This window comes from Apodemus sylvaticus, chromosome 8 (assembly GCF_947179515.1).
Source record: "Apodemus sylvaticus chromosome 8, mApoSyl1.1, whole genome shotgun sequence".
Classification (NCBI taxonomy): Eukaryota; Metazoa; Chordata; class Mammalia; order Rodentia; family Muridae; genus Apodemus; species Apodemus sylvaticus.
This window is the reverse complement of record NC_067479.1, coordinates 58,688,880-58,713,898: the sequence shown is the minus strand read 5'-3', so window position 1 is coordinate 58,713,898 and position 25,019 is coordinate 58,688,880. Positions and strand designations below refer to the sequence as shown.

Genomic DNA, 25,019 nt, shown 5'->3' with positions numbered 1-25,019 from the left:
ATAACTTCATGTGTAAGCAAAGGAAACATTATAATAAAAATCCCTAATTCCTGAGTTACTGAGTCTAATACTTTTGAAAGTACAATTCATATACCCTTCAAGCATGTTCATTGCTACCTTTCCTCAACCAGAAACATCTTTGTATTTTCCTCAGATTTCAAACATTCTACAATACAAAAAATCAGGATATTAGATTAATTAGATATTTGATTAATGCACTCTCAATTGTTTGATCTATCTTTATTCTTGGACTTTATTCATTGCCTTATAAAACAGCTTTGGAAGAAAAATTCACATTGCTAAATATTTCTGAATTCAGTGGCTAGGGTAATAAAGGGCAAACCAGTGTCTTTGGCTGTGTGTCCCTCCTTCTCATCCCTCCTTGAAGAATTCTGTCCCATCTTTCTTTCTTTTTATTTATTGTTTTTTTTCTGTATAAGTACTAGTAATTATTTTCTTTCTTTTTTTAATTAGGTATATTTTTATTTACATTTCAAATGTTGTCCCCTTTCCTGGTTCCCTCCTCCCAGAAAATCCCATAAGCCATCTCTCCTTCCCCAATCAACCCTCCCCCACTGCCCTGTCCTGGTATTCCTCTACACCACTGCATCAAGTCTTTCCAGGAGCAAGGGCCTCTCCTCCCTTTGGTGTCTTAACAAGATCATCCTCTGCTGCCTATATGTCTGGAGCCATGGGTAACTTCATGTGTACTCTTTGGTTGATGGTTTTGTCCCTGGGAGCTCTGGGAGTACAGGGTGACTTATACTGTTGTTCCTCCTGTGGCGCTGCATACCCCTTCAGTTCCTTGGGTCCTTTCTCTAGCTACCCCATCTTTCATAATGACTGCCACAACTCTTTGGTGGGTCACAAATGCAGAAAGTTAAAGGTTAGTAACTACATGTAAAGCTATGGAGTAGAGATGGTTTTAGTCTTTATTAATTGAGCATTTTCATTTATTTACTATTATAAAATATCTGCTCTATCATAATCACATTTGATGGTACCATGAGTTTTGATTTGCAGGATTATCTTGGGGGCTAAAACTGTGAGTTTTATTATGAAATCATGTTATAAACTTTTTCAGACTAATTTAAAGTAAAGTCATTTGTGAATCACAATATTTGGAATTTGAAGACAAATCTGCTTTTGTCATATTTTATGATTGCTACCATTGAATGAACAACTTAATCGTCTTCTCCATCCAATATCTAATAAATATGTTCCATATTAATTCAATAAATAATTTTGACATCAACTAAAGTTAGGCACTGAAAAAAAAAAAACTATGGATCAAACATACTAAGTCCCTGGATAATGAGGTAACAAGATTTGGAATAGAGTCAGAAAGAAGAAATTAAGACATCGTTTCTCTGTATAGCCCTGGCTGTCCTGGAATTCACTCTTTAAACCACGCTAGCCTCCAATTCAGAAATCTGCCTGCCTCTGTCTCCCAAGTGCTGGGATTAAAGGCATGCACCGCCACTGCCAAGCTACATACATTCTTAAGTGATTTTATACACCATGTGTCCCTGTGACCTAGAATCCTTCCCTCAGAAGTATCAGAAGGTGCTTTGCAAACTGTGAAGGGAGCTGTTTGGCCACAAAATCCTTTGGCCACAAAAATGACCTGCCCTACAGGATTTCTCCAATGGTGCAGTAATGACACTTATATCTTGGAGATAACCAGCAATAACTAATTAGACTTAATAGCTAGTACAATATAAAGGAACTCATGCCTGAGACTACCAATAATTTGTAGCTGGAAAGGTCATAGATACTAGAGGAGAAATTACTATTACTGTTTATTCTAAAGCAATACAGCATCTAACTTTATTCTAAACATGTATCCTTATACCCATTAACAACTATAGCTCAAATCCTCTTATCAAAGACGCTTTTAAAAAATATGTTTTGCAACAGACTGAGGCTACTGCAGAGATCCAAATATGGTCAAAATGCAGAGAATGCATGACTGTACTGGCTGGTTCTGTGTGTCAACTTGACACAAGCTGGAGTTACCACAGAGAAAAGCCCTTGAGAAAATGCCCCCATGAGATCCAGCTGTAAGGTATTTTCTCAATTAGTGATCAATGGGATGAGGAGAAAGGCCCAGCACATTGTGGGTGGTGCCATCCCTGGCCTGGTAATCCTGGGTTCTATAAGAAAGCAAACTGAGCAAGCCAGGGAAAGCAATCCAGTAATTAGTACTCCTCCATGGCCTCTGCATCAGCTCCTGCTTCCAAGTTCCTGTCCTGTGTGAGTTCCTGTCTTGACTTCCTTTGGTGATGAACAACAATGTGGATGTATAAGCTGAATAAACCCTTTCCTCCCCAACTTGCTTCTTGGTCTTGATGTTTTGTACAGGAATGCAATCCTGACTAAGACAATGACCATGGGGTTCCTATTCTTAGCACACCAACAATGTAATCCCTACACTTCAGGCTCCAGGAAAATTATGAAAAAGAGGGCAGAAAAATAAAAGAGCCAGAGGACCAAGATGTCTACTGCAATGTAGTGTCTTCTAGATATGACCCTATGAAATCTCAAGAGTGTCATTGCCTAAGCAAAATCTGCATAATGACCACATCATTCACCACACAATGGAAATATGAGAAACCATAAGATACCACCCCTATGTGAAAAACTACATGAGCCAATGGCTGCGAAGGGGGGAAGAATCTGTTTTCATTACTTATGAGAAAACTGCTAAGTTATGCAATACCAAGTGGTTAGCCCTAAACATGTCTATGTATGAGCAACATGTTCTGTATGTGTGTGTGGGGAAGTGTAGGAATAAGGGATGAGAGTGAGAGAGGAGTTAGATAAAGGAAGAGATAAATTGATGTAAACACAGTGTACTCGTGTATAAAACCTCTACACTTAATCTTAGCCAAAAGGCCAAGAAGCAATGTATATAAAACCTCTAATTAAATATGTTAAAGAGACTTATTTGTAATTTTGAGAAGTGACATAGTTTATAGGAGGAATAGAATAGTTTGATTCTTTGGCCAAAGTCAAACCCTGTAACTGGGCTGATGTAGACACGGAGAGGAATTTGTCCCTGTGATGCTCATCCTCATAAACCCGATGAATGATGGGATCTCCATGGAAACTCACTTCTGGGTATATTCAGGAGGTTATTTCCAGAAATATTTGACTAAGGAGGGAAAGCCCACCTTGAGTCTGGGTGGCATCATATATGAGCTGAAGTCCCAGAATACATAAACAAAGGAAAAGCTGAACTCAGCCTGGGTTTCATCTTTTTGTGCTTCCTGATTGGAGATACAATATAACCAACTGCATTCTTGACTTCCCCTTCCTAAAGGACATCCCCTGGAACTGGGAGCAAAATTTAACCCTCATTTTGTTAAGTTTATTTCTTTAGGCATTTTGTCACAGTAGCAAAAGAAGTAACAAATGCAGACTCTTACCTGGGCCCCACATGTCCATGCACTGCTGCTCAAGGGTGGGGCAGCTGCCCTTCAAGCAGTAGCCAAGCCCATTTTGGCAAGGGAAGCCATTGACTCTGAATCTGTCAACTGGGCAATGGCTGGATTTACCATCACACATTTCAGGCAGATCACACTCATCTTTTGCTGCTCTGCACACAACCCCAGGTTTTTTAAGCTGCAAGGAAGCAGAAATTGAGAGTATGTGTCACCCTGCCTTTTGCTCTAACACCTTAGAGTAACATAAACATACCATTTAGTCTTCAGAGTCATGGCATAATTTTAACATGATTCATTTTGCACTATATCCATGTCATGTCACTTGTGTTGATGTTGGCCAGTGCTCTGAGTCTTCAAACAATTAATGTATGGATTTGTAATACTAACACTAAAGAAACGTATAGTAATATAAGAGGCACACTGGGCAATGTCTTAGATGGCGTGCAGGGAGTTGTTTGTCTCCCTTTGTTGAATGCTTCTTTGTCATGATTTACAAGATTTAAGTCTGTAACTTCAGGACTCTTTAGTGAAGTGAAAGGGAGACAAATCTGCCAACAGCAAATCTGCATACCTCAAGACTTTCCCAGGCATCAAGTTTCCTGGGTTCTTTTCATTACAGAGTAGGGCATTTCATGTCACCTCTTGTTACGGAATGTTGTATGGTGAAAAAGGAAATAGCCAAGTACTGTCTTGCTATATGAATCCTGTTACAACAGTACCATAAATTTTGCCCCTACTTAAAAAAAAAAAACCTTGATAAAACAAACTCCTCCTCCACTTCAGCAAATCAAAGGAGGACCATCTTTTGCTAGCTGTGTGATTAGGCACAGACCACATGCACCAAACAACTTCCATTATTATAATACCAATTGCAGGATCAGACCAAAACTGCAGCCAGAGTTTACCAGCCCTCCAAATGTAATTCCCACAGCTTCAGCCAACTTAGTTCTCTTATAACAAACAACCCAGAGTCCTCCCACCCTCTCTTATCATTTAGACATGCTTTCTTTTAGTGTCAAAATCTAAATCTAAAGTCACATCATTCTGTTTTCCAGTAAGCAAAAAATGTTTTCATGTAAAGTGTCCTCTGATCTCTCCAGTGTAAATCTTTGCTTCTTTTTCTTCCATGTAGTGAGAACAACTCCTTTAATTTAGGTTTAATTTTTTAAATTAGATATATTCTTTATTTACATCCTAAATGATTCCCCCTTTCCTGGATGCCCCCTCCCTGAAAGTCCCATAAGCTCTCTTCCCTCACCCTGTTCCCCAATCAACCCCCTCCCACTTCTCTGTCCTGGTATTCCCCTACACTGCTGCATTGAGCCTTTCCAGGACCAGGGGCCTCTCCTTCTTTTATCTTTGGCATCATTTGATATGTATTCACATGTGTCTTGGGTCTTGGGTATTCCAAGCTTCTAGGATAATATCCACTTAATCAGTGAGTGCATACTATGTGTATTCTTTTGTGATTGGGTTACCTCACTTAGGATGATATTTTCCACTTCCTACCTATTTGCCTAAGAATTTTAGGATTGAATTTAGGTTTAAATAATGTGTCAGTCATGTTTGCACATGTTGGTTTGTCTATTAAATAGTGACCACATTTTTTTATTTCTCAAAAATTATACTGTATGAATTTAAGGTGAACAATGTGGCATTTTGGTGTGTGTGTGTGTGTACATCTCTATAGTGAAACAATTATAATGGTCAGAAAATTAGCATTATTATGGTCAGCAAATTAGCATTGATCTCATAAGGTTAAGCTTTGTGCATGCAAGTGTATGCTTATAGAGAGAACATGTGAAATCCACTCTCAGCAAACTTCCACTACAGTATCCATTATTTTTACATTGCATATAGGTGCATGTGCCTGCTGCACACGACACCTTTAGCTCCGTTAACCTCATATAACTGCCTGTTGTTACCCCTTTGCCAACAGCCCCTCATTTTCCACCACTGATAACTGTGGCTTTACTCTGTATCTGCACAGTCAACTCTTTTGTTAAGTGGAGCCTGATGTATTCCAGGCTGGTCTTGAAACCTTTGTATAGAAAGAGATAATTCTGAACTTCCAATCCCCTTACCTCTACCTCCTGAATGCTGAGATTTAAGGCATAAGCCACCATAGCTGGTTTATACTAGACAAGCACTCTGCCGGCTGAATCACATGTCCAGCCCTAATGTCAATGATTTTAGAGTCTGTATCAACAAGAGATCATGCAGCATTTGTCTCTCTTGTCTTTTTTCATTTAGTTGGTATAATGTTCTCATGGGTTGTCCTGGTTATCACTAATAGAAGACACCCTATTTTTCACATTTTTCCCCTAAGACTCCTTTCACTCAAAAGAAAATGAGATAATATCTTATTTGCATTACTGGATATCTCACTGAATTTGTAAAGTACCTAGTGAGTGATTGAGTCTTTATTTTGAAGGAAGAAAAACACTGACCTGCCTGTTTCGTTTAACATAATCACTGAAACATTAATATAGAAAAATAAAACATCAGAGTCTTACTTGGCATTTCTCACAGCATTCCCCCAGGGCACACTGGAAACCTGCCTTAATTTTACAGGTCCTTGCATCACAGCATTTGTTGGTGCATTCCTGGGAAATATCACCACAGATGAAAGCAGATATTATATTAATACAATTCATAATATAGGTTATTTGTCACATACATCCATTATTTTCTATCATTTAAAATCTTCCTTCAGTACAATGAGGATAAGCAAAGACACTATTAGAAAGAGTCTGAGCTGCTGGTAGTTTTTTTTTTCTGATATGTTCTTACATATGTTTTAACAGACATATTCTTTCTATTCTTTTAATCAAATATATTTCCCCCAAGTCTTTCATATAAATATTAATGGGTTATTTTTCATGATGAAATATGAAGAAAAACAAAAGGAAATGACAGTTTTCAGGAAAATCCAACTTAATTTACCCAGATCATCAGTTATGCTTCTGTCTCATCTTCAATTTAGTTCCATAGTCAACATAGATACCGAATATTATTATTATTATTTTTACATGTGCATGTGTTTGTGTGCGTGTGTGTATGCGTATGTATTAAATGAAGTAATGTCACTTGGGATGACAATACTTCTCACAAAAGCTATAGACCATCTAACAAAAACCCCAGTTCCAGACATGTAAATTCCATTTTGAGTTGTTAGTCAATAGAGTCCAAGCAACTCCAAAACCAATATAGGCCATTGCTGCTGCTCTTAATTACTTCTAGGTGGTTAAAAGTAAGTCTCTATTGCTGAAGACACCACACATTTTAGACACAATACTCTGAAGATTCAAGCTGGATCTAACTTGAAGCCTCTTTCTTGGGGTCTAGCTTTTGTAATACAATAAAGTTTTGGCTTTTTGTTTGTTTTTGTTTTGTTTTGATTGATGCAAAAGCAAGAGGTTTATTTTCTGGTGCATGAGGGTCAACCTTCAATTAGTCCCTCAAGGCAAGTTACTAATAAGGCAACTCCAAATGGCTATTACAAGCAATTTTTATACTTTTTAGGGGCACAGGTTACACCAGCAAAGTTACAGTTCAAACTTATTGATACTGAATATTATTAAATTAGTCTTTGACGTGTATATTTTGTCCATCAATTCAATTCTAGTACACATCCCAGATTAGCCACTAATGTGATGCAATGCATTTGTCAGTGACATCTTATTGCAATGTCAAATGGTTGGACTCCCATTAAAGCAATATAATTTATTTTGATTTTGGTATTTTTGAGAGATCCAAACTCCAAACTATTTTTGCAGAGATGCTAGAGAACCTAGAACTTCAGGAACCTTCCAATGCTCCTGTTAAGATTCTTATGGAAAAGCAAGACTTCAACTGTTGTAATATTTTTAGAGTTAAAACTACTTCCCTTAATTTAAATATAAACACAATCAGGGGAAGATAACCCTTGAAGATAGAATGAATAAATTTTAAATCTTATTCTGAAGTCACTGTAAAGCTAATCCTCAGAAGAAATCATGCATCACTCCTGTTAAGTGAAATAATGTGATTAGGGCAGAACTCTACTTAGAATTTTGGCTGGCCTGTGAATGGGTTGAGGTCTGGACAGGGATTGTGATGCCAACAACTTCTGAGTCTTGACAGATGTGAGATATGCGACATAGCAATCCATTCTGCAAGTGGGTGTGGGAGTCAATAATTAAGACTGAATCTAGATCTTGATTCTCGTTCTAGTCAGGTCTGTGAGCCTTGGAAAGCAAATGATTTGCTGTCTCTAAACAGTGCCATATTGCAATGCCTAAAGGGATGCTCAATGACACACAGTCACTTGAGCTATCCAAAGAATTTCAACCAGAATATTAGGGATGAAGACATGAAGTCTGTATTGGTGAGGGGTATTGCTAAGTGAGGATGGAAAAGGATCTAGTGAGGAGGATAAAGAAATATTAAGTCTTGCACATCATATTAGCCTGAAAAATACCTACCTATCCAAAAGCCCCAAGAAATTCATTTTATCAGTGGGCAACATAATCTTTATAAACACACACACACACACACACACACACTTAGTAATTGCTAAGTGAACTAGATTATTTTAAAGGGTATTTTAAAGTACCTTGGGTGTACCACAGTCACAGTCCTCATTCATTTCCAATAACTGATTCCCACAGACTGGGGTGGATATGATATCTGATGGCAACGGGCTATTAAAGAGGCAATGTGATAATTTTTCTTCAAGAAACTGTCCATAATTGACACGACTGCAGGAGCTGAAATCTGTAGGCATATGGAACCTATGCAGATAGAGAAGGAGACAAACCAGTGCAATCATAATGCCTGATATCAGCTACAAAGATATCTACAATTTACCTCAAAGATCAAATCCAAAACACCAGGTTCTAAGATGTGAGAACATCTACATTTCTAGACTCACCCTCCTGTGTGAACATAAGCATCTTAGCTTAGTGGAAAAACATGATCATTCTCAAAGTGTAGCAAGATGGTCTTCCAATAAGAACAAAAATGTGCCATGGCCTGTCTGTGTCAGGCTCTCATCCTTAGATTATTTTGGAATAACTGAATCATATTTATGCATAGATCTAAAAACTCATATTCCTCTAGTTAGGTATCAATTGTCATTTTTCACCTTATTAATGAAGGTCGGGGTTAAACATGCAGTAATAACTGGGAGAGATGGCAACTGTGCAACTGGAGGAAAGCCAGACCCTTTGCATGGAAGGAGTATGAAAAAAATAACCCAATAGAGTAAGCAGAAAGGGAAGAACAGAAAAGAGGAAGTGTGTGTGTGTGTGTGTGTGTGTGTGCGTGTGTGTGTGTACAGAAAGAGAGAGATTCATTCAAGATAAGACTTCCTGAAAAAATTTTTCAGTAACACAATGATAAAAGTATTTTTTTTTCATTTTCTTTCCTGTGAGAAATCTCGTTTTCCCCTTTTATTGAAAATAGATTTTTTCCCTCACATAATATATTCTGATTATGATTTTCCCTCCCTATATTTCTCTCAATTCTTCCCTTCCTATCCAGAAAAGAATGTGCTTCTAAGAGATAATTCTAAAATATAACAAAATAAATATAATATTATAAAACAAAAGCTATCACATCAAATTTGGACAAGACAAATCAACGTGAAGAAAAGAACCCAAGAGAAGGCACCAGAAACAGAGACCCACTTGTTTTAACACTAAGTAATTCTATAAAAACACTAATGGGAAGCCATAATATATACACAGACAACTTGTAGGACCCATACAGGCCATGTGCATGCTGCCTCAGGCTCTGTGAGTTCATCGGAGCTTTGCTCATGTTGGCTTAGAGGCCTTGCTTTCCTGGTGTTCTCTATGCTCTCTGGCTCTAACACTCTCTGCACCTTCTCCTCCACTGATTTCGTGAACTCTGAGAGGAGGAACAGGATCTCATTTTGGTCTAGTTGTTCTAAATTTCTCACTCTATGTCCGGCCTTCGGTATCTTTAGCTGTTCCCCTCTGGTGGTGCAAAAGGAAGTGTCTCTGATGCTGGCTGATGATGTTTGTCTTTCTGGATCTGAGGTACCTCATTCAGGATGGTTTTTTTCCTAGTTCCATCCATTTGCCTACACATTTCACTTTTTTCTTTGTTTATTCTTTTTTATTTGTTTGTTTTTTAACAGCTTCATTGTGTAAAATGTGCAATATTTTCTCTATTCACTCTTCTGATGAGGGACATCATTAGAGTTTTCTTCCAAAACTCTTTTCCTGTAGTCACCCACTCTGAGTTTATGGAAAATTTGACAAAAATCCAAGGATATTTTGGCACCATACACCATGTAGATAACACAAGAAGAAATTGACAAGCTGCCCTAACTTCAAAGAGAGAATGTATGTCTAGTATGGCACATTTCTTTTTAATTACATATTGGAGCTGGAGAGATGGCTCAGCAGTTAAACTCATCCACTGGCTGCTCCTCCAGAGAATCCTGGTTTGGCTACAGACTCCCATGTGGCAGCTCCACTACTGTCTGTAACCCTAGTGTTAGGAGACATGAAGCCCTCTTCTGGCCTCCAATGGCACCATATGCAAGTGGTGCACAGACATACATATAGGCAAAATAACTATCCACATGTAAATAAATAATTTTAAAATACATGTGGGTGCAGGTCAGCTGGTATGGTACAGGGAGTCAAATATTAAATTATTATGAACTAAATGGAATTAAGGAAAATGAACTTTTAAAATTTACAGTAATGTTTGGTTGTCAATACCATTTAGCTTTATGAATTCTTATCTGCCTAGGCCTGTCAAGTATTCTTACAGAAGGGTCATCAAGGCTGTAAGAACTGTGTCTGAATCCAGAGCTGAGAGTCTGTACAAGCTGTGTGCTACCCTAGGAGCACAGCCTTTGCCTTTGTGGTCACACTTGCTCCTGAAAATCTGGGTTATCTTTTGCATTCTGCATGCTTTCCAATACAAACCTTTGTCCCTATGACATTGTCCTTCACTCATTATTGAATGCTATATATATTCAAAATATAAAAATATAAACTTGCTGATTTTACTAAAATTCTTCTAATTCTGAAACATAAACTCTTCAACAAGTTGATGACTATGACCTTGAAGATAGCACCAACCACAGTACCAGAGACACACAGCTTATCCCCAACACCCTCACCTTAGTGATTGCTCCATCACACAGACTTCAGATGGGCACTTGCAACTCAAGTAGTCATGAATCATGCCAAGGTTGTGGCCCATTTCATGCGCCATTGTTCCCGCGACTCGAAGATGGTGGTTACTGTGGTCCTAATGGTAATAATGGGGAAAATGCCATGGAGACATACTCTTCCTGGTGTCCAGTTCAGCTGAAGATCTCTCTCTCTCTCTCTCTCTCTCTCTCTCTCTCTCTCTCCACATGGTGTATGTGTGTATGTATGTGTTCTCTCTGTCTCTGTCTCTCACTCTCTCTCTCTCACTCTCACTCTTTCTCTCTCTCTCTCTCTCTCTCTCTCTCTCTCTCTCTCTCTCTCTCTCTCTCACACACACACACACACACACACACACACACACACACACGAAGAAATACAAGTAGGGAAATAAATTTATCATTGAACAGTAATTCCAAAATATCAGTACAACCATTTCAACATGAGACAAAGTGGGCTCCTGGATAATCAGTACTTCAGGGATGATCATTAGTAGGGATTCTGAGATAATAAAAGGATTAGTTCTTCAGAGAGGCAATTATTATACTTATTTAAATATACAACAAGAGAGTTTCAAAAGCCACGAAGAGAAAACATGCAGTTGAAAGATAAAAATAGAGATCAAACTAGCAACTATGTTTATATAATTCAATGCCTACTTTAAAGATTCAAAAGACCCAAAAAGTGCTATAGATTACGTTCATATTATTGACAATTATTGAACACTAACAGAAGACAATTTCATGTCAATTTATATAGAGCCACTAACTAAAGAAAACTATCAAAAAATAAAATTGTACAAAGTATACTACAATGCATAAAATAATAGAAAATTCTATATAACACTTATAAATAATATGAGTTAAAGCCCAAAAGAAAAATTATGAAGTATTTAAGGTGAATAGATACAACATTTGCTCAATGCATTGCCACAGCTAAAATGCTATATATGAGGCATTAATTGCATTAAAGAAGAACAAATTTAATGTGGTATAAATAGAAAAGAATTATTAATACAAGAGCAAAAGTCAATCTTAGAGGAAGAAACATTGAAAGCATCACTGATCTTTGTAAAGATAAAGGAAATTGATAAACACCAATGGAAACTGGCCATAACAAAACAACTATACACAATCGATATGGTAACTAGATAAGGGATGGGCTTATTAGTGATATGGTAAAAATTGTGGTGGATATCATCTATCAATTTTGCCCACTGAAATATGTGGATTCTTTTCAAAAAGATGAAATTAGCCTGGTTACTCAAGTAAAAATAATCTGAAAAGTATGAATAAATCAATGAATCAATAACAGTAGATTTCAGAATTCTTTCTAAAGGAAAACTACAGTCACACACATTTTTACTGGTCAATTTTGTTGAACACTTGGGAGAAATAGTAGCAATTCTATTTCAATAGTCCATAAGATCAGAGTGAGGAATATATCCCAACTCCCTGAATGTGGCCAAATTTCTTATAACAACAAAATCTTTAAAAGTCATATTATACAAAAATAAAGCTACAGGTAGATACTGCCCTTGAATCTAGATGCAGAAATCCTGGAGCTGCATTATCATTATAAATTAAGACAATATTTTATGAATACATTAGATTTATATCAGAATGCCAGGTTAGGTCAATATTTGCTATTTAGTTGCTGTATTTATTTAGAAACAGGCAGAAGGCGACCTTCTCTATGGACAGGGTAGAAGAATTCGGGATTTGCATAGAATCAGTGTTTGATCTTCAAACAGACCTGAACAATGCCAACAGAATGGTAAGGCGAACACATTGAAGACATGAAGGCTAGACCCACTGTTGATCCAGAAAAGTCTGTTGAGCTATAAGGAAGAAGGGAACAGAAAGAAAAGTGAGAAAAGCAACTTATTTAAAAAGTTAACAATTCCTTTAAAACTCTAAACAAGTACTAGAGAAATTTAAGTTTCCAACGACCACTTAAGTATTAACTTGGGTTTTGAAATAGTGAGAGGTATGTTTCCAATACTATCGTCTGCAGAACTTGAAATTCAAGCATTTGAATTTAAGAACATTCAATGTTTACCATGTGCTCATGATATTATAATTTAATTTCCTTTTAAATTTATTCTTATCCTTTGTCAAGAAACTTTTTGTCCTTTAGTCCTATCAAATGCACTCCTGTAAATAACTGTTTGGTTATAAGCTAAATGTTATGTATATATTTTTAAAATTTGTATCTTTCTCATACTTTATTTTAAGCACTTATTCATGTTATTTTTATAATGTTTTTGTTGGAGAAATATTTTAAAAGTATTTATGTTATTAAGTACTTTGCATTGAACAGAAACATGTTTGGACCAATTGCATTTATTTGCTAATGGATTTTACTGACTCTAATTTTGCTTTTGGAGTTTCTTTATTTTTAATTAGCAGTGGTGACAGTGCCTTTCTTGGCCAATGTTCTTTTGCTATCTGCACGAGGCTTTGAGCCTTGTTCACTTACAGATAATTCTAAGCACCTGTCATTTTTTTTAATTCTCCTAGTTGGTTCAACTTGTTTTTTCTCATTAAACATCATCAATGGGGAAAAATATTGATTCTGCCATGAAAACTGAGAAAATTAATAGAATTTTCCCTTTGCTTTCCATTCCCTGTATATTTTATCTTTTTATTTAAATATTTATTTACAGATAGTATTGGAAAAAATACCTCTCATTATTTCAAAACTTTTTATATGGAAATTATACTTCTGCATTTTGGCATATTTAAAGATTTATCATGTTGGTAACTTATCTTAAATTCATATTATAGATGATTTGATACTTGATTCTGCCTTGGGATGGTATCAATTCTCAACATTGATAACATATTTTTTCTTTCTTTTTTTTTTGATAACATTTATAAAGAGAACATCTTCCATTTTGTAATTAATCTATTTTGGCTTCTTTTTTCCATGAATAGAGTATATTTGGACAAATTAATATTATTATCTGGTTATTCCTGCACATAGGCATCTTGTTAATTTGTCTAGCAAATGGAAAGGCTTACCATTAGAATTGGAACAGTGAATCTTCTATCCAGAGAATTTGTATCATTTTTTCCTGTTTGAGCTCATCTGTTCAAGAGATCTCTTCTCAGTGTTCCATTAAACTTTGACCACACATTTAAATCTTTTATATTATTTCCATCTTTCTATGCCATTGCTGTATATATAGTATATGAATATACAGCAATTTGACTGACTCTCTTGAGAAAGTTCAAATCATTTAGGTTTTCTAGCTACTAAGATCATAGCTCAGGAACTCCTTAAGGAACAAACTACACCAAAGTGTGTCTCAATCTAGAAGTCACTTTTCTAAGTGAAGGAGTTGTGTCTGCTATTCTCCACCATGTCCTTCAATGAGTCCTCCCTGTAGTGCTCACAGCCTGATGAGCACTTTTAGGTGGGCCCAATAGTATGGAATTTTAGTTATGTTCATGAATATATTGTGGATAAGAGCATATAACCATTGTGGTTAAGAGTATACATCATATCCACTGTGGTACTGTGTGAAATTGAGGGTTAGGTTGCAATGATCAAGGTTTTTCCTGAGCTTCATGGAATGCTGGTATGAGAGAAGTGAAGAACTTTTTAAAGATCCTACTATGTTGAAATGGACATACTAGAGGAAGTCTATGCTGGCCACATGAAAGATGGTGTATACAGACATACAGCCTGGTTCTCTCTCTCTCTCTCTCTCTCTCTCTCTCTCTCTCTCTCTCTCTCTCTCTCTCTTTCTCTCATACCCACTCTAACTATGAACCTGTGCTGGGGCCCATTCTTGATTTAATACACCAAAGAACAGGCTTTTTTCTTTCATTATATTTATTTTAACTCTTTTTATTAACTAGTCTTTTAGTTGAATAGTCTCTAGTGTTGGGTTTTGATACAATACTCAGTCTTTGATTCTTTGATTCTTTCCCCCCTAACTCAAGGCTAAAGTTAATCATTTCTTCTAATCATAGAGTTTCAATTCCTCTTTTCATGATCTACAATTCTCCTTCTTTTGTGCAGACTCAATAAAACAGAATTCTGATAAATGCTTGCCTTATCTATATTGAAGGAAAAAGCCACAATTTGGACCCAAAGCAAATACATATTCAACAAGAACCCATCTGTGTGTGTGTTAAAAAACTAACAAATAAAAATCTGTGTATAGCTTTTTACATGTTACCTACACCCTTATATATCATTCTCATCATGCAAAGAGGAAATTATACATACGAGATGAGCTGGGCAATATCATGATGCTTTCGTTTTAGCAGATCATTTCCCCTCCACTTAGAGAAGTTTTCCAGGGTGGTGTTGGCATCTGGTGTTATCTTTATTTTATCCTCATCGGTCCAGATTTCCACTCCAACTAAGGCCACGTGAGCATCAAGCTTGTTGTAAAGCTGTCCAAACAGTGCACATCACAAAGCAGTGAATTATAACATTGAAATCATTTTTTAATATTTACAATGCACTTTATTTTTCAAAAACCATCAAGTATCTCATTTCCTTTATCGCTTTGAGCATTACTGGACTTCTTCTGACAAAATGCTCCTGAACATTACATTCAAGTAACTACTTGAGAGTCATTTTCGAGATGGAATGAGGAAACTGTGAATAAGTAACATTCTATAGCTCCAGAGATGCTAGGTCTATTTTGTTTCTTGTTTACTTTCACTCCCTGAAATGATTTCCTACAATAATTTGGCTATCAGTATTTTATTAAGCGAATTTTGGGAAACAAAATTCTTCCAAATAAAACTTGACTTGTTATCTTTTGATCCTAAGAACATGTGGTATTAATATCTAATGAAATAGTAACAGTCATAGTCATTCCTCACAGCCCCTGGCACTCATAGCCCCACGAGACTTGGTTTCCTTCCTACATTCATGCTCACCCATAACAACACTCAAGAACACCCCTTCACAAAGTGTTTAAAGTTACATTTAGTAAAATATATCATACCATGTTGATGTAATTGGCCATCTCAAGCACTCTCTTTCTTATTTCAGCAAGATTTTTATTGTATTTCTTAAACTAAAAGACAATGAAAAGACAGAAATAAGAGCTGATAGAAATTCACTGAATTGGAAGATTTAAAAAAACAGTTTAACTCACTTTACAGTGATTATAACTATTAATTATTAATAATTTAAAATTTTAATTTAAAATTTAAAGCAAATTGAGTCACTTTCAATGAAAATTAAAGAACTTGGGGAATAGTATTTTATTTTCTCCCTTGAAATAGCAGGTCAGCATTTAGATCTTAGAAATTTAGCCATGCATGGTGGCACACCTGTAATCTCAGCTGTGACGGGCCAAGGCAAGAGGACCATGAGTAAGGACAGCCTTGGGTATGCAGCAAGACTGTCTCAAGCAAAACCTCAATAAAATAAAGCAAGGGATTATTCTAAATATGCCTTAATTTAATTTCCATGGTTTCTTAAATATGTAGAAATAGTACAAAGCATGGTTCACCATGTGTTAAAACTATGCACAGTATATGAGCCCAACACAAGGCCATAGATTTGAGTTGTGATAATTATTTTTCCAATAGTTTTGAGATTCAAGCATTTTTCCTGTTGGCATTAAACACACAGAGAACCTGTTTAGAAACTCACAATTAGAAAATGTGTTCCTAGAAAAGAAATGAAATGGTATCTAACACCAATGGTTTCCTTTTTTTCAAAGAGCCCATCCACTGGGCTTTTTTATATTTGACTGCTACCCCCAGAGTGTAATCCTACATTACAGATGAACAACTTTACCAATGACAACATGACAAAGTAGTTTAAATGGAAACTAAATTTGTATCTCTAAAGATAGTAAGAAAATAGATTTTTAGAGCCAACAATATAATGCATGCATATGTGTCAGTTATTTATTTCTGAGAAGAAACACCTGTCACTTTCATTATAGATATCAATTTCATAGACAGAATTATTTTCCACATGGTTCATATTCTTCATCTTTCTAAATAGATCTGAACATTTCTATTTTACACAGTAAGTTATGAACAAGTTTATTTTGTGAACCTGGCAGTGGTGGTGCACACGCCTTTAATCCTAGCACTTGGGAGGCAGAGGTAGGCAGATTTCTGAGTTCAAGGCCAGCCTGGTCTACAGAGTGAGTTCCAAAACAGCCAAGGCTACACACAGAAACCCTGTCTCAAAAAAAAAAAAAAAAAAAAAAAAAAAAAAAAAAAAAGATTATTTTGTGAGATGCATTTATTTGATGTAATTACCTCACCATTATCCAGGACCACATAATATTCTATGTATTTCTTAGGCTCTTGAACTATTCCATCATTCACCTTCTGAAATAAAAGGAAAACCATGACTAAGACATCATCTTTGCTATTGATCTTTTATTTAGCATGTGTGGTCTTAAAAGAGTTTGGATTGTATCTGAGAAGCAACACAGACAATATTACTATTTTAACTCTACCACAACATCACAGCATGCATAAACACAAGATTCAGAATGTTAGAAAATGAAGAGAAATGATTGTCTTTTATGATTCCACCCTCAGAAACAAATTACTTAAGATATAATCTTATATATTATCTAGTAAGGTATATACTTACCTCTTTTCATAGGAAGAAATATTTACTACCAATCTATATGTATTCACACTACTCTGGAGACTGGAATAGATAAATCTACTTGGTCCATCAGCATAGCAGTTCACGAGAGACAAACCAATAGATGTAAGTATCAACTATAATTAGTATTGTGGGTGGATTCAATGAATGACTGAATGTGTGCCATTAGATAGTGTTTTCAAAATAGACAATTAGAAAAAGTGGTTTTTAAAGTCTTGGTCTATACATCATACTCATAAAAATGGAAAGCCAAGTAGTGAAAACAATTGGAATGTAATCCAGAAAAGAAAAGAAAAAAATCTAAAATACCAAGATTTATGGTTAGTTGGCAGTGATATCTTTAAAAAAAAAACAGGGAAAGTTTTTGTTGTTGTTGTTGTTGTCAGAATAAATGGGATGTGAATTTTGCACATGCAGGGACATAGAGTGTAGGAGATGCTGGGAAGAATCCAACAGACATGTGTAACTCAGGTGGTAGCTTGGATCTTATGTCACATGTGGTGGCTGGAAAGACATCCAAAGGTTTTAACATGATTCATTTTATAATGAAATGTCACTCCACCTAGTACAAGGAGAGTTGATTCTGCTAAGGTCGGAACAGATATAGAAAGGACAGACAAGCTTTTGTCATGATGATCTTGGGATACTGAGAGCTCAGTGAAGAGATGGACGCCGAGTGAGGAAAGAGAAGAGAAACCAACAATAATTCCAATGCATGGGCCACAACTAGAAACAAACAGTGGCAGTGTTCAACTAGGGTGGGAAAAATGGGAAAGAAGCATATTATGTTTGGTGCATAAAACAAGTAGTTCTAGTTTACTATATTAATATTGTGACGCCAAATATTTAAATGGCTACAAGACTGAAAATATATTTGCAATAATAGCCAGTTCCTAGGTCTCCCCTAGGTCTCCCCCTCCCCCTGCTTTTTTATAACCAAGGACTCATATATCCCAGGTTGGATTTGAATTCATTCCATTGCATTGCCTCCACCTTCTAAGTGCTGGGATTTTCAGGCAAATACCATTGTGCCTTCTTTACAAAGTGTCTGGCATGGACCCCAGGGTTTCATATACCTTAGCAAGAATTCTACTAACTGAGCTACATCCTAGCCCTACAGAGTCTCATTGAAGGAAAAACATCTGGATTAAGTGAGATTACCTGGGAAGAATTCCAAAGCAAAAAGCAGAAAGCAGTTTAACCAGGGCTTCTAGTATCAAGTAACCAACCAAAAAAGGGTGACCAGAAAGGAGCTTCAGAAAGCCAACAAAACAGCATGTCAGGAAAGTGTGGCCATTTCTACATGGCTCCCAAAGTCTCAAGATGGAACACCAGAGGCTAGTGCCAACCAGAACTAAAGTGATATTGAGAGAAACATGTGGGCGGAACAAACTCATCTGGGTTCCTAGATAAGGCTGGTATCATTTAATTCCAGGGCAAAGAGAAACATCCTTAGGTTTTGTTTTGTTTTCTTTTTGTTTGAGGGGGGTTGTTTTGTTTTGTTTTTTAACTTAGATGGTTAGCTGGTTTTACTTAGAACCAGTCTGCCTGGTGCTTACAGATTCTGAAAACACTTGCAAGAGATAATCAAGCAATGAAAGCGAAATGACAGAAATAATTTAGTGCACACCACACAGCTGAATACAGCTGGGCTTGTTTTGTTCTTCTGTAGTCATAACAAGATTCCATATAAGAAAAAATATTCTACGTTACAACAGGTAGATCCTGTGTTTATGCTGCTTGCTACTGCATTCCCAGTGCACTGAACAACTCTGAGGACAAATTTCTCTTATTTCCACCTCAAAAGAAAAGGCCCTACACATGTGCATTGTTGTGAGATTTGTAATGTTGTCTACTCCTAGCTATGAGATATTATGTTCCAGGCTTCTTTTTAGCACTTGGCATTGTTGATGATAATAGCTTATGCAAGACTCTTATTGAGTAAATAATTAATGTACAGTAATGTTTTACCATGAGTATAACTACAAACTATTAGTTTCAGTTGTGACTATAAAATGCCAGACAAGCTTACTGCTAAGATTAGACCCAAGGGCTGGAAAGAGGGCTGAGCAGATAGAACCCTGCCTGTGAAAATGTGAGCTCTGAAATGTTCAACTGTCCAAACCCACTGTTAAAGATGGATGAGTGTAGTGGTCTACCTCCAATCCAAATACAGAAAGGGCAGAAACCAGGGATTCCTAGAACAAGATGGCTAGTCAGGCTACCCAAGATGGTAAGATCTGGGCTCATTAGGAGCCAATATTGTAATTGCATCTCAATATATAAGATGAGGATCATTTAAGAAAATCATTTGACAGCAACCTGGAGTCTCCACAGACACACAGACAGGGTCATGTATACACGTATGTATGCACATACAGCACACATACATACATACATACATGCATGCATACATATGAAAAGGACAAAGGGAAAAGATTAAAACCTAGGACAGGACACAAAACAAACCCTACGCACAATCAACCTGGTGGCAGGAAGGACCACGCCCTGATGCAGCCCTTGGAACCATAGCGCATCATTCACTCCACAGTCGCTCTTCTCCTGGTCTTCATTGGGGTCATCCTTGAAGAGTGCATGTGCCTGTTCATCCAAGTTCTCCGAGCTCAAAGGTTCGATAAAATACTTTTCATCACCTTGACTGAAGTAACCCCTGAGGAACATAAGCATTCAGGTTTCTTAACACAATGGTCTTGCTTTGGAATTGTAGAGTCAGAGTCCTCAAAATCCTCATGACCAGAAAATAACCCAGCTCATCTGCAGCTGACACTAGAAATGATTCCTCACTTGCCTCCTGTTTTCATACTGTCCCTACCCTACAGGGGCCTCAAAAGTGAAGGAGGCTTATAAGAGATTAAAATTCTAGGCCTATTTCTGATTAGCTGTGAATCTACAGCAATGCTATTTAACTAAGTAGCCTCACTTTTTAATCTGTAAAACAGAAAAACTTAATGAGTAATAGGAGGATGGTATGGGGTGGAAAGAGAGCAGGAGAAGCATTTAGTCAGCAAACATTTCCAACTTCTTCACAAATCCTGCCTGGTACTAAAGCCTAAGCTGACTCACAGATCACTCCATTCTATTCTTCCATGTAAATGGCTGACTGCACATTAGATTGCTTTTGAGATTTTGAGAGGCTTTGGTGCAAATGATAAGTAATTTCAGTTGCATTTTTATTCCTTAATTAATCTAGCATTCCAATGATTTAAAGTTTGTCTGTAATATATGTAATGAGAACCATTCTAAATTAAGTACTGTACTAAAAACAGAGGCTGAAGAGATCTTCAGTCTCTTCCTCTATAAATCTTTTATTCAAAAATGAGGAAAATGAATGTATAGAAATCATTTTAAAAATGTATATGCAATTATTTAGCAAATACACATGTATCCAATTATACCTAATTAGTACAAAGTAGATATGCATGAGTATGCAGTTTCTAGGACTGGAAGACCTAGATGTTTGTTTCAAATGGTTTTAGTTGAATTACAAGGTAGTTGAAGTAAAATGTCTTAACAGAGACAGATGTAGTGACAAGCAGGAAATAGAAGATACAGTCACTGGGGCTTGATAAGGAAATGGAGGCTGGAGGAATGAGGCAGGAAGTCTTCAAAGACTTTATGATGTCTGACTGAGTAAATTATTACTTGATTATTGCATCCATGAGGTCAAAGATACAGGAAAAATAATGGATTTATGAGACAATCGATTTGCTTGGTTTGAAACACATAGAGATTTAGACTCTTGTATACATGAAGACACACAGAAAAGGAAATTAATAAGTTCTTGGTATTGATAAAATACCAGAGAGTAACAGACACATATAGGGAGTCAATACCAGGCCGAAGAATATAATATTCTTAAGGATAAATGCTGTCTGCATCTGACTTTTTCAGCTGCTTGTTGGGTCTTTCAGAGGGGGGTCATGATTGGTCCCTTTTTGTGAGCACTCCATAGCCTCAGTAATAGTGTCAAGCCTTTGGGCCTCTCCTTGAGCTGGATCCCTCTTTGGGCCTATTGCTTGACCTTCTTTTCCTCAGGCTCCTCTCCATTTTCATCTTTGCAGTTCTTTCAGACAGAGACAATTATGGGTCAGAGTTCTGATTGTGGGATAGCTACCTCACTTGATGCCCTGACTTTCTGCTGGAGGTGGGCTCTACAAGCTCCCTTTCCCCATTGTAGGGCATGCTGTCTAAGGTCCCTCCTACTCCTAGGTCTCTGGTATATTCTGGAGGGTCCCCTCAACCTCCTACCTCCTGAGGTTGCCTGTTTCCATACTTTCTGCTGGCCCTCAGGGCTGTCCTTTTCCAACACCCAATAGCACATCATGTTCCCCTCTTCCCTCTGTCCACTTTCCCTCCCAGGTCCCTCCCTCCTGCCCTCCCTCCCTCCTGCCTCGTGATCTTTTTCTTCTCCTATCCAAGTGGGGCTGAGGCATCCTCACTTGGGCCTTTCAGATTGTTGACCTTTTTGAGTTCTGTAGACTGTATCTTGGGCATTCTGTACTTATTTTGGCTGATATCCACTGAAAGAGTCAGATGCAGATATTTGCACCCAATCAGTGGACAGAATCAGCTGACCCCTATGGTTGAATTAGGGAAAAGCTGGTAGAAGCTGACAGAAGGGCAGCCCTGTAGGAGAACCAGCAGTCTCAATTAACCTGAACCTCCAAGAACTCTCAAACACTGGACCACCAACAAGGCAGCATAAATCAGCTGATGTGAACCCCCCAACACAACATATATGGCAGAGGACTGCTGGGTCAGGGTTTAGTCAGAGAAGATGCACCTAGCCCTCAAGAGACTGGAGGCCCCAGGGAGTTTAGAGGTCTGGTAGGGTGGGCACATGCTCATAGAGACAGGGGGGGTGGGAAGGAGGTATACAATATGGAACTATCCAAGGGTGGACCAGGAGGGGAATAAAATCTGGAGTGTAAATAAATAAATAAATAAATAAATAAGATAAAAAAATAAATTAAAATTTTTTTAAATTAAAAAAAAGAATTAAAAAAATTAAAAACTAATGAGAAATAAAAGCAAGGAGAGAAAGAAGAGGTCTGACTATAAAAGTGAGTCTCAAAAACCTTCATTTTTAAATAACAAAGGAATAAAAACAGAACTGAAGGCAGTTCAGTTGTATTAATTTCATGCTTTAAAAAGAAATGGGATTTGATGCAAAATTTCAAAATTTGGTAGCTGTTAGATATCACACTTGACTATAATATGTAACTAATTATACCTGACGGTCTTCAGACTTATCAAACATGAACTGTGATCAGTGGGATGTGGAAATAGTCCTCAAGTCTCACCTTAGCCCTTGACATGTGCTGATGCTGGCTGCAGAAACTTTCTCATTTATGATGTGTCCTTGGTAGTAACAGCTATCCTAAGGGAAACAAAAGGCATATTGTAAAGGGAATTCTTGAGAATTCTTAGACTCCACAACCAATTAGAATTTGACATCTTGCAACAGGAACAATTTTCTGCTGCTTGGTAGTTAAGTTAGAGACTTTGTTGTTGTTATTTTAGACAGGGTTTCTTTGTGTAGCCCTGGCTGTCCTGGAACTCACTCTGTAGTCCAGGCTGGGCTCAAACTCAGAAATCTGCTTGTCTCTGCCTCCCAAGTGCTGGGATTAAAGGTGTGCACCACCACTGCCCTTCAAGTTAGAGACAGACTGGGAGCGCACAGCCCTTCTATCTTGGAGGAGATGTGATATTAGACTATGGAATCCCAGGAGGTTTGAAGGCTTGCAATAAAGAAGGGACCCCTGGGGAGGATGCCCAGCGATACAGTTACGGGCTCCATGAAGGGGGGATTACTTAGGGCAATATGGAAGTCTACATTTGATATTGAAGAAGTAGTCTGGAGTGTTACAGACCAAATAATTAGGAGGTGTGATAGTTTCCTAAAAATAGCAGCCATGCTTAGCTCTTCACATTATAGAGTCTGTCTGCAGAAAACAACTCTAAAGAAAATCTATGCTCCTTCCGCCTGCTTCTCACGAAAGCAGGAAATGGTTACTGGGGCCATCCTCCATCAATCTTAATAAAATGTAATAATGTGAAAAAATTCATTAAGTGATTATTGCTGTTTGGGAAAACAAAACAAACAAACAAACAAACAGCACCAAGGCTGTAAAAGCAGTTTCAGTCCTATTTGCCTGGCAAGGACACCATCTTTAGGTCTGCAGGGCACACTCCATTACCCAGGCACATAGCAGATGTCATACCATGATTTGTGGGCTTGTGGTAACTTTGTCTCCACTGGAATTATAGTATGTTTCTGAGTAGTCTGGTGCAAGGAGCTTGCTGGAGAAAGAAAAGGGAAGAGCAGAGTCACACACACATCAACTGCCAAATCCAGCAAACAAAGACTTCCTGGGCTGCCCAGATAAGTTGCAACTCCTCAGCTTCTCTTGTGTCCCAGACAAGTCCATCTACACAGGAAAACACTGAGCAGAGATGTGATGTGATGTTTGTGTGTGTGTGTGTGTGTGTGTGTGTGTGTGTGTCTATGTGTGGGTGAGTCTGTGTGTTTCTCTATGCTTCTGTGTATCTGTGTGTCTACCTGTCTCTCTCTCTCTCTCTCTCTCTCTCTCTCTCTCTCTCTCTCTCTCTCTCTCTGTGTGTGTGTGTTTGTGTGTGAGAGAGAGAGAGAGAGAGAGAGAGAGAGAGAGAGAGAGAGAGAGAGAGGTTCCAGACGGCTGTGAGACAAACCTCTGCCCCTGTTCACATGAGACCTTGTTGCTATTTCTAGGAGAAACTTGAGAAGAAGCAGAACTGAGGTCAAAGGTGACAGAAGTAAGAATTTGTAACCAGTTTGGTAGAGAAGGCACAACATTGCCTCTGCCCCAGCCTTCCCAGGGAATAGTCCTGTGAGGCTCTTTATCAAGACAAACAAAATCCAATGCAAATTACATTGGACCCACTCAGTCATTTGGTAAAGTAATAAAATATGTCTACTAGCACCTCATCATTTTTTATTTATAAAGTGCCAAAAGCCTAGTAAACTATTATTTTGCCTAATGTTTTTCTACCATTTCAAAGGAAAAAAATTCACTGACTTCTTGGGTCCATTAGGAGTAGAGTGAAGACTGTTGGGTCACTTTTGGGAGCACTAATGCTGATAGCAGCCTCACCAGTCACTTTCTGCACTTTGACTTGTAAATGAGGAGGACAACAGTAGACAGACACACACTCACTTGTTCTTCTTCAGATACAGCACAGCAATCTTTCCGTTTACTGTCATTTTGTATCTTAGCTCAGTTTCAAATGTTTCCTGCAAAAATACGCAAAAATACACTGATAATCCAAAGTGGCTATGTCTACTGATTTAATCCTTAGCAAGTAATGCTTTTTTTCTAGCAGTGGACTGTGAGACCAACCGTCTGTCTAGACCATAGGCAACAGATTAATCTGTCAACTAAATAGACAAATTAGGTCTGTGTTTGTGTGTATGCATGTGCATGTGTGTGTATGTGTGTGTGTGTGTGCATATATTTGTGTTCTGATGTGCATATGTATGTGCATTATGTATGTGTTTATCTGTCTGTGTATTTGTGTGTGTGCATGTACGTGTGTGTCTGAACATATATGAATGCATGTGCATGTGTGTATATGAGCATGTGTTTCTCTGTGTATATGTGCATGTATGTCTATATGTGTACATGAATGTGTGTGTTTGTGCTGGAAATTGATACCAGGGTCTTGCAAATGCTTGCTAAGGATTCTACCACTGAGCCACATTCTAGCCTCCTTATCT

At 37.5% G+C, this 25,019-nt stretch overlaps 1 protein-coding gene across 3 annotated transcripts in view; it reads right to left on the bottom strand.

The window, feature by feature from the left end:
- Positions 1–25,019, bottom strand: part of Adam28 (ADAM metallopeptidase domain 28) — a 53,019-nt gene that overhangs the window by 20,414 nt on the left and 7,586 nt on the right. For all 3 annotated transcript variants that reach the window (XM_052191109.1, XM_052191110.1, XM_052191111.1), the window contains exons 3-14: positions 24,460–24,536; positions 23,488–23,566; positions 22,567–22,643; positions 19,721–19,913; positions 16,882–16,953; positions 15,603–15,674; positions 14,870–15,039; positions 12,383–12,467; positions 10,597–10,727; positions 8,047–8,224; positions 5,966–6,055; positions 3,432–3,627 (exon numbers count right to left, since the gene is read on the bottom strand). In XM_052191109.1, coding sequence (XP_052047069.1) covers positions 3,432–3,627; positions 5,966–6,055; positions 8,047–8,224; positions 10,597–10,727; positions 12,383–12,467; positions 14,870–15,039; positions 15,603–15,674; positions 16,882–16,953; positions 19,721–19,913; positions 22,567–22,643; positions 23,488–23,566; positions 24,460–24,536 — 1,420 coding nt within the window. The remainder of the gene's footprint in view (positions 1–3,431; positions 3,628–5,965; positions 6,056–8,046; positions 8,225–10,596; positions 10,728–12,382; positions 12,468–14,869; positions 15,040–15,602; positions 15,675–16,881; positions 16,954–19,720; positions 19,914–22,566; positions 22,644–23,487; positions 23,567–24,459; positions 24,537–25,019) is intronic.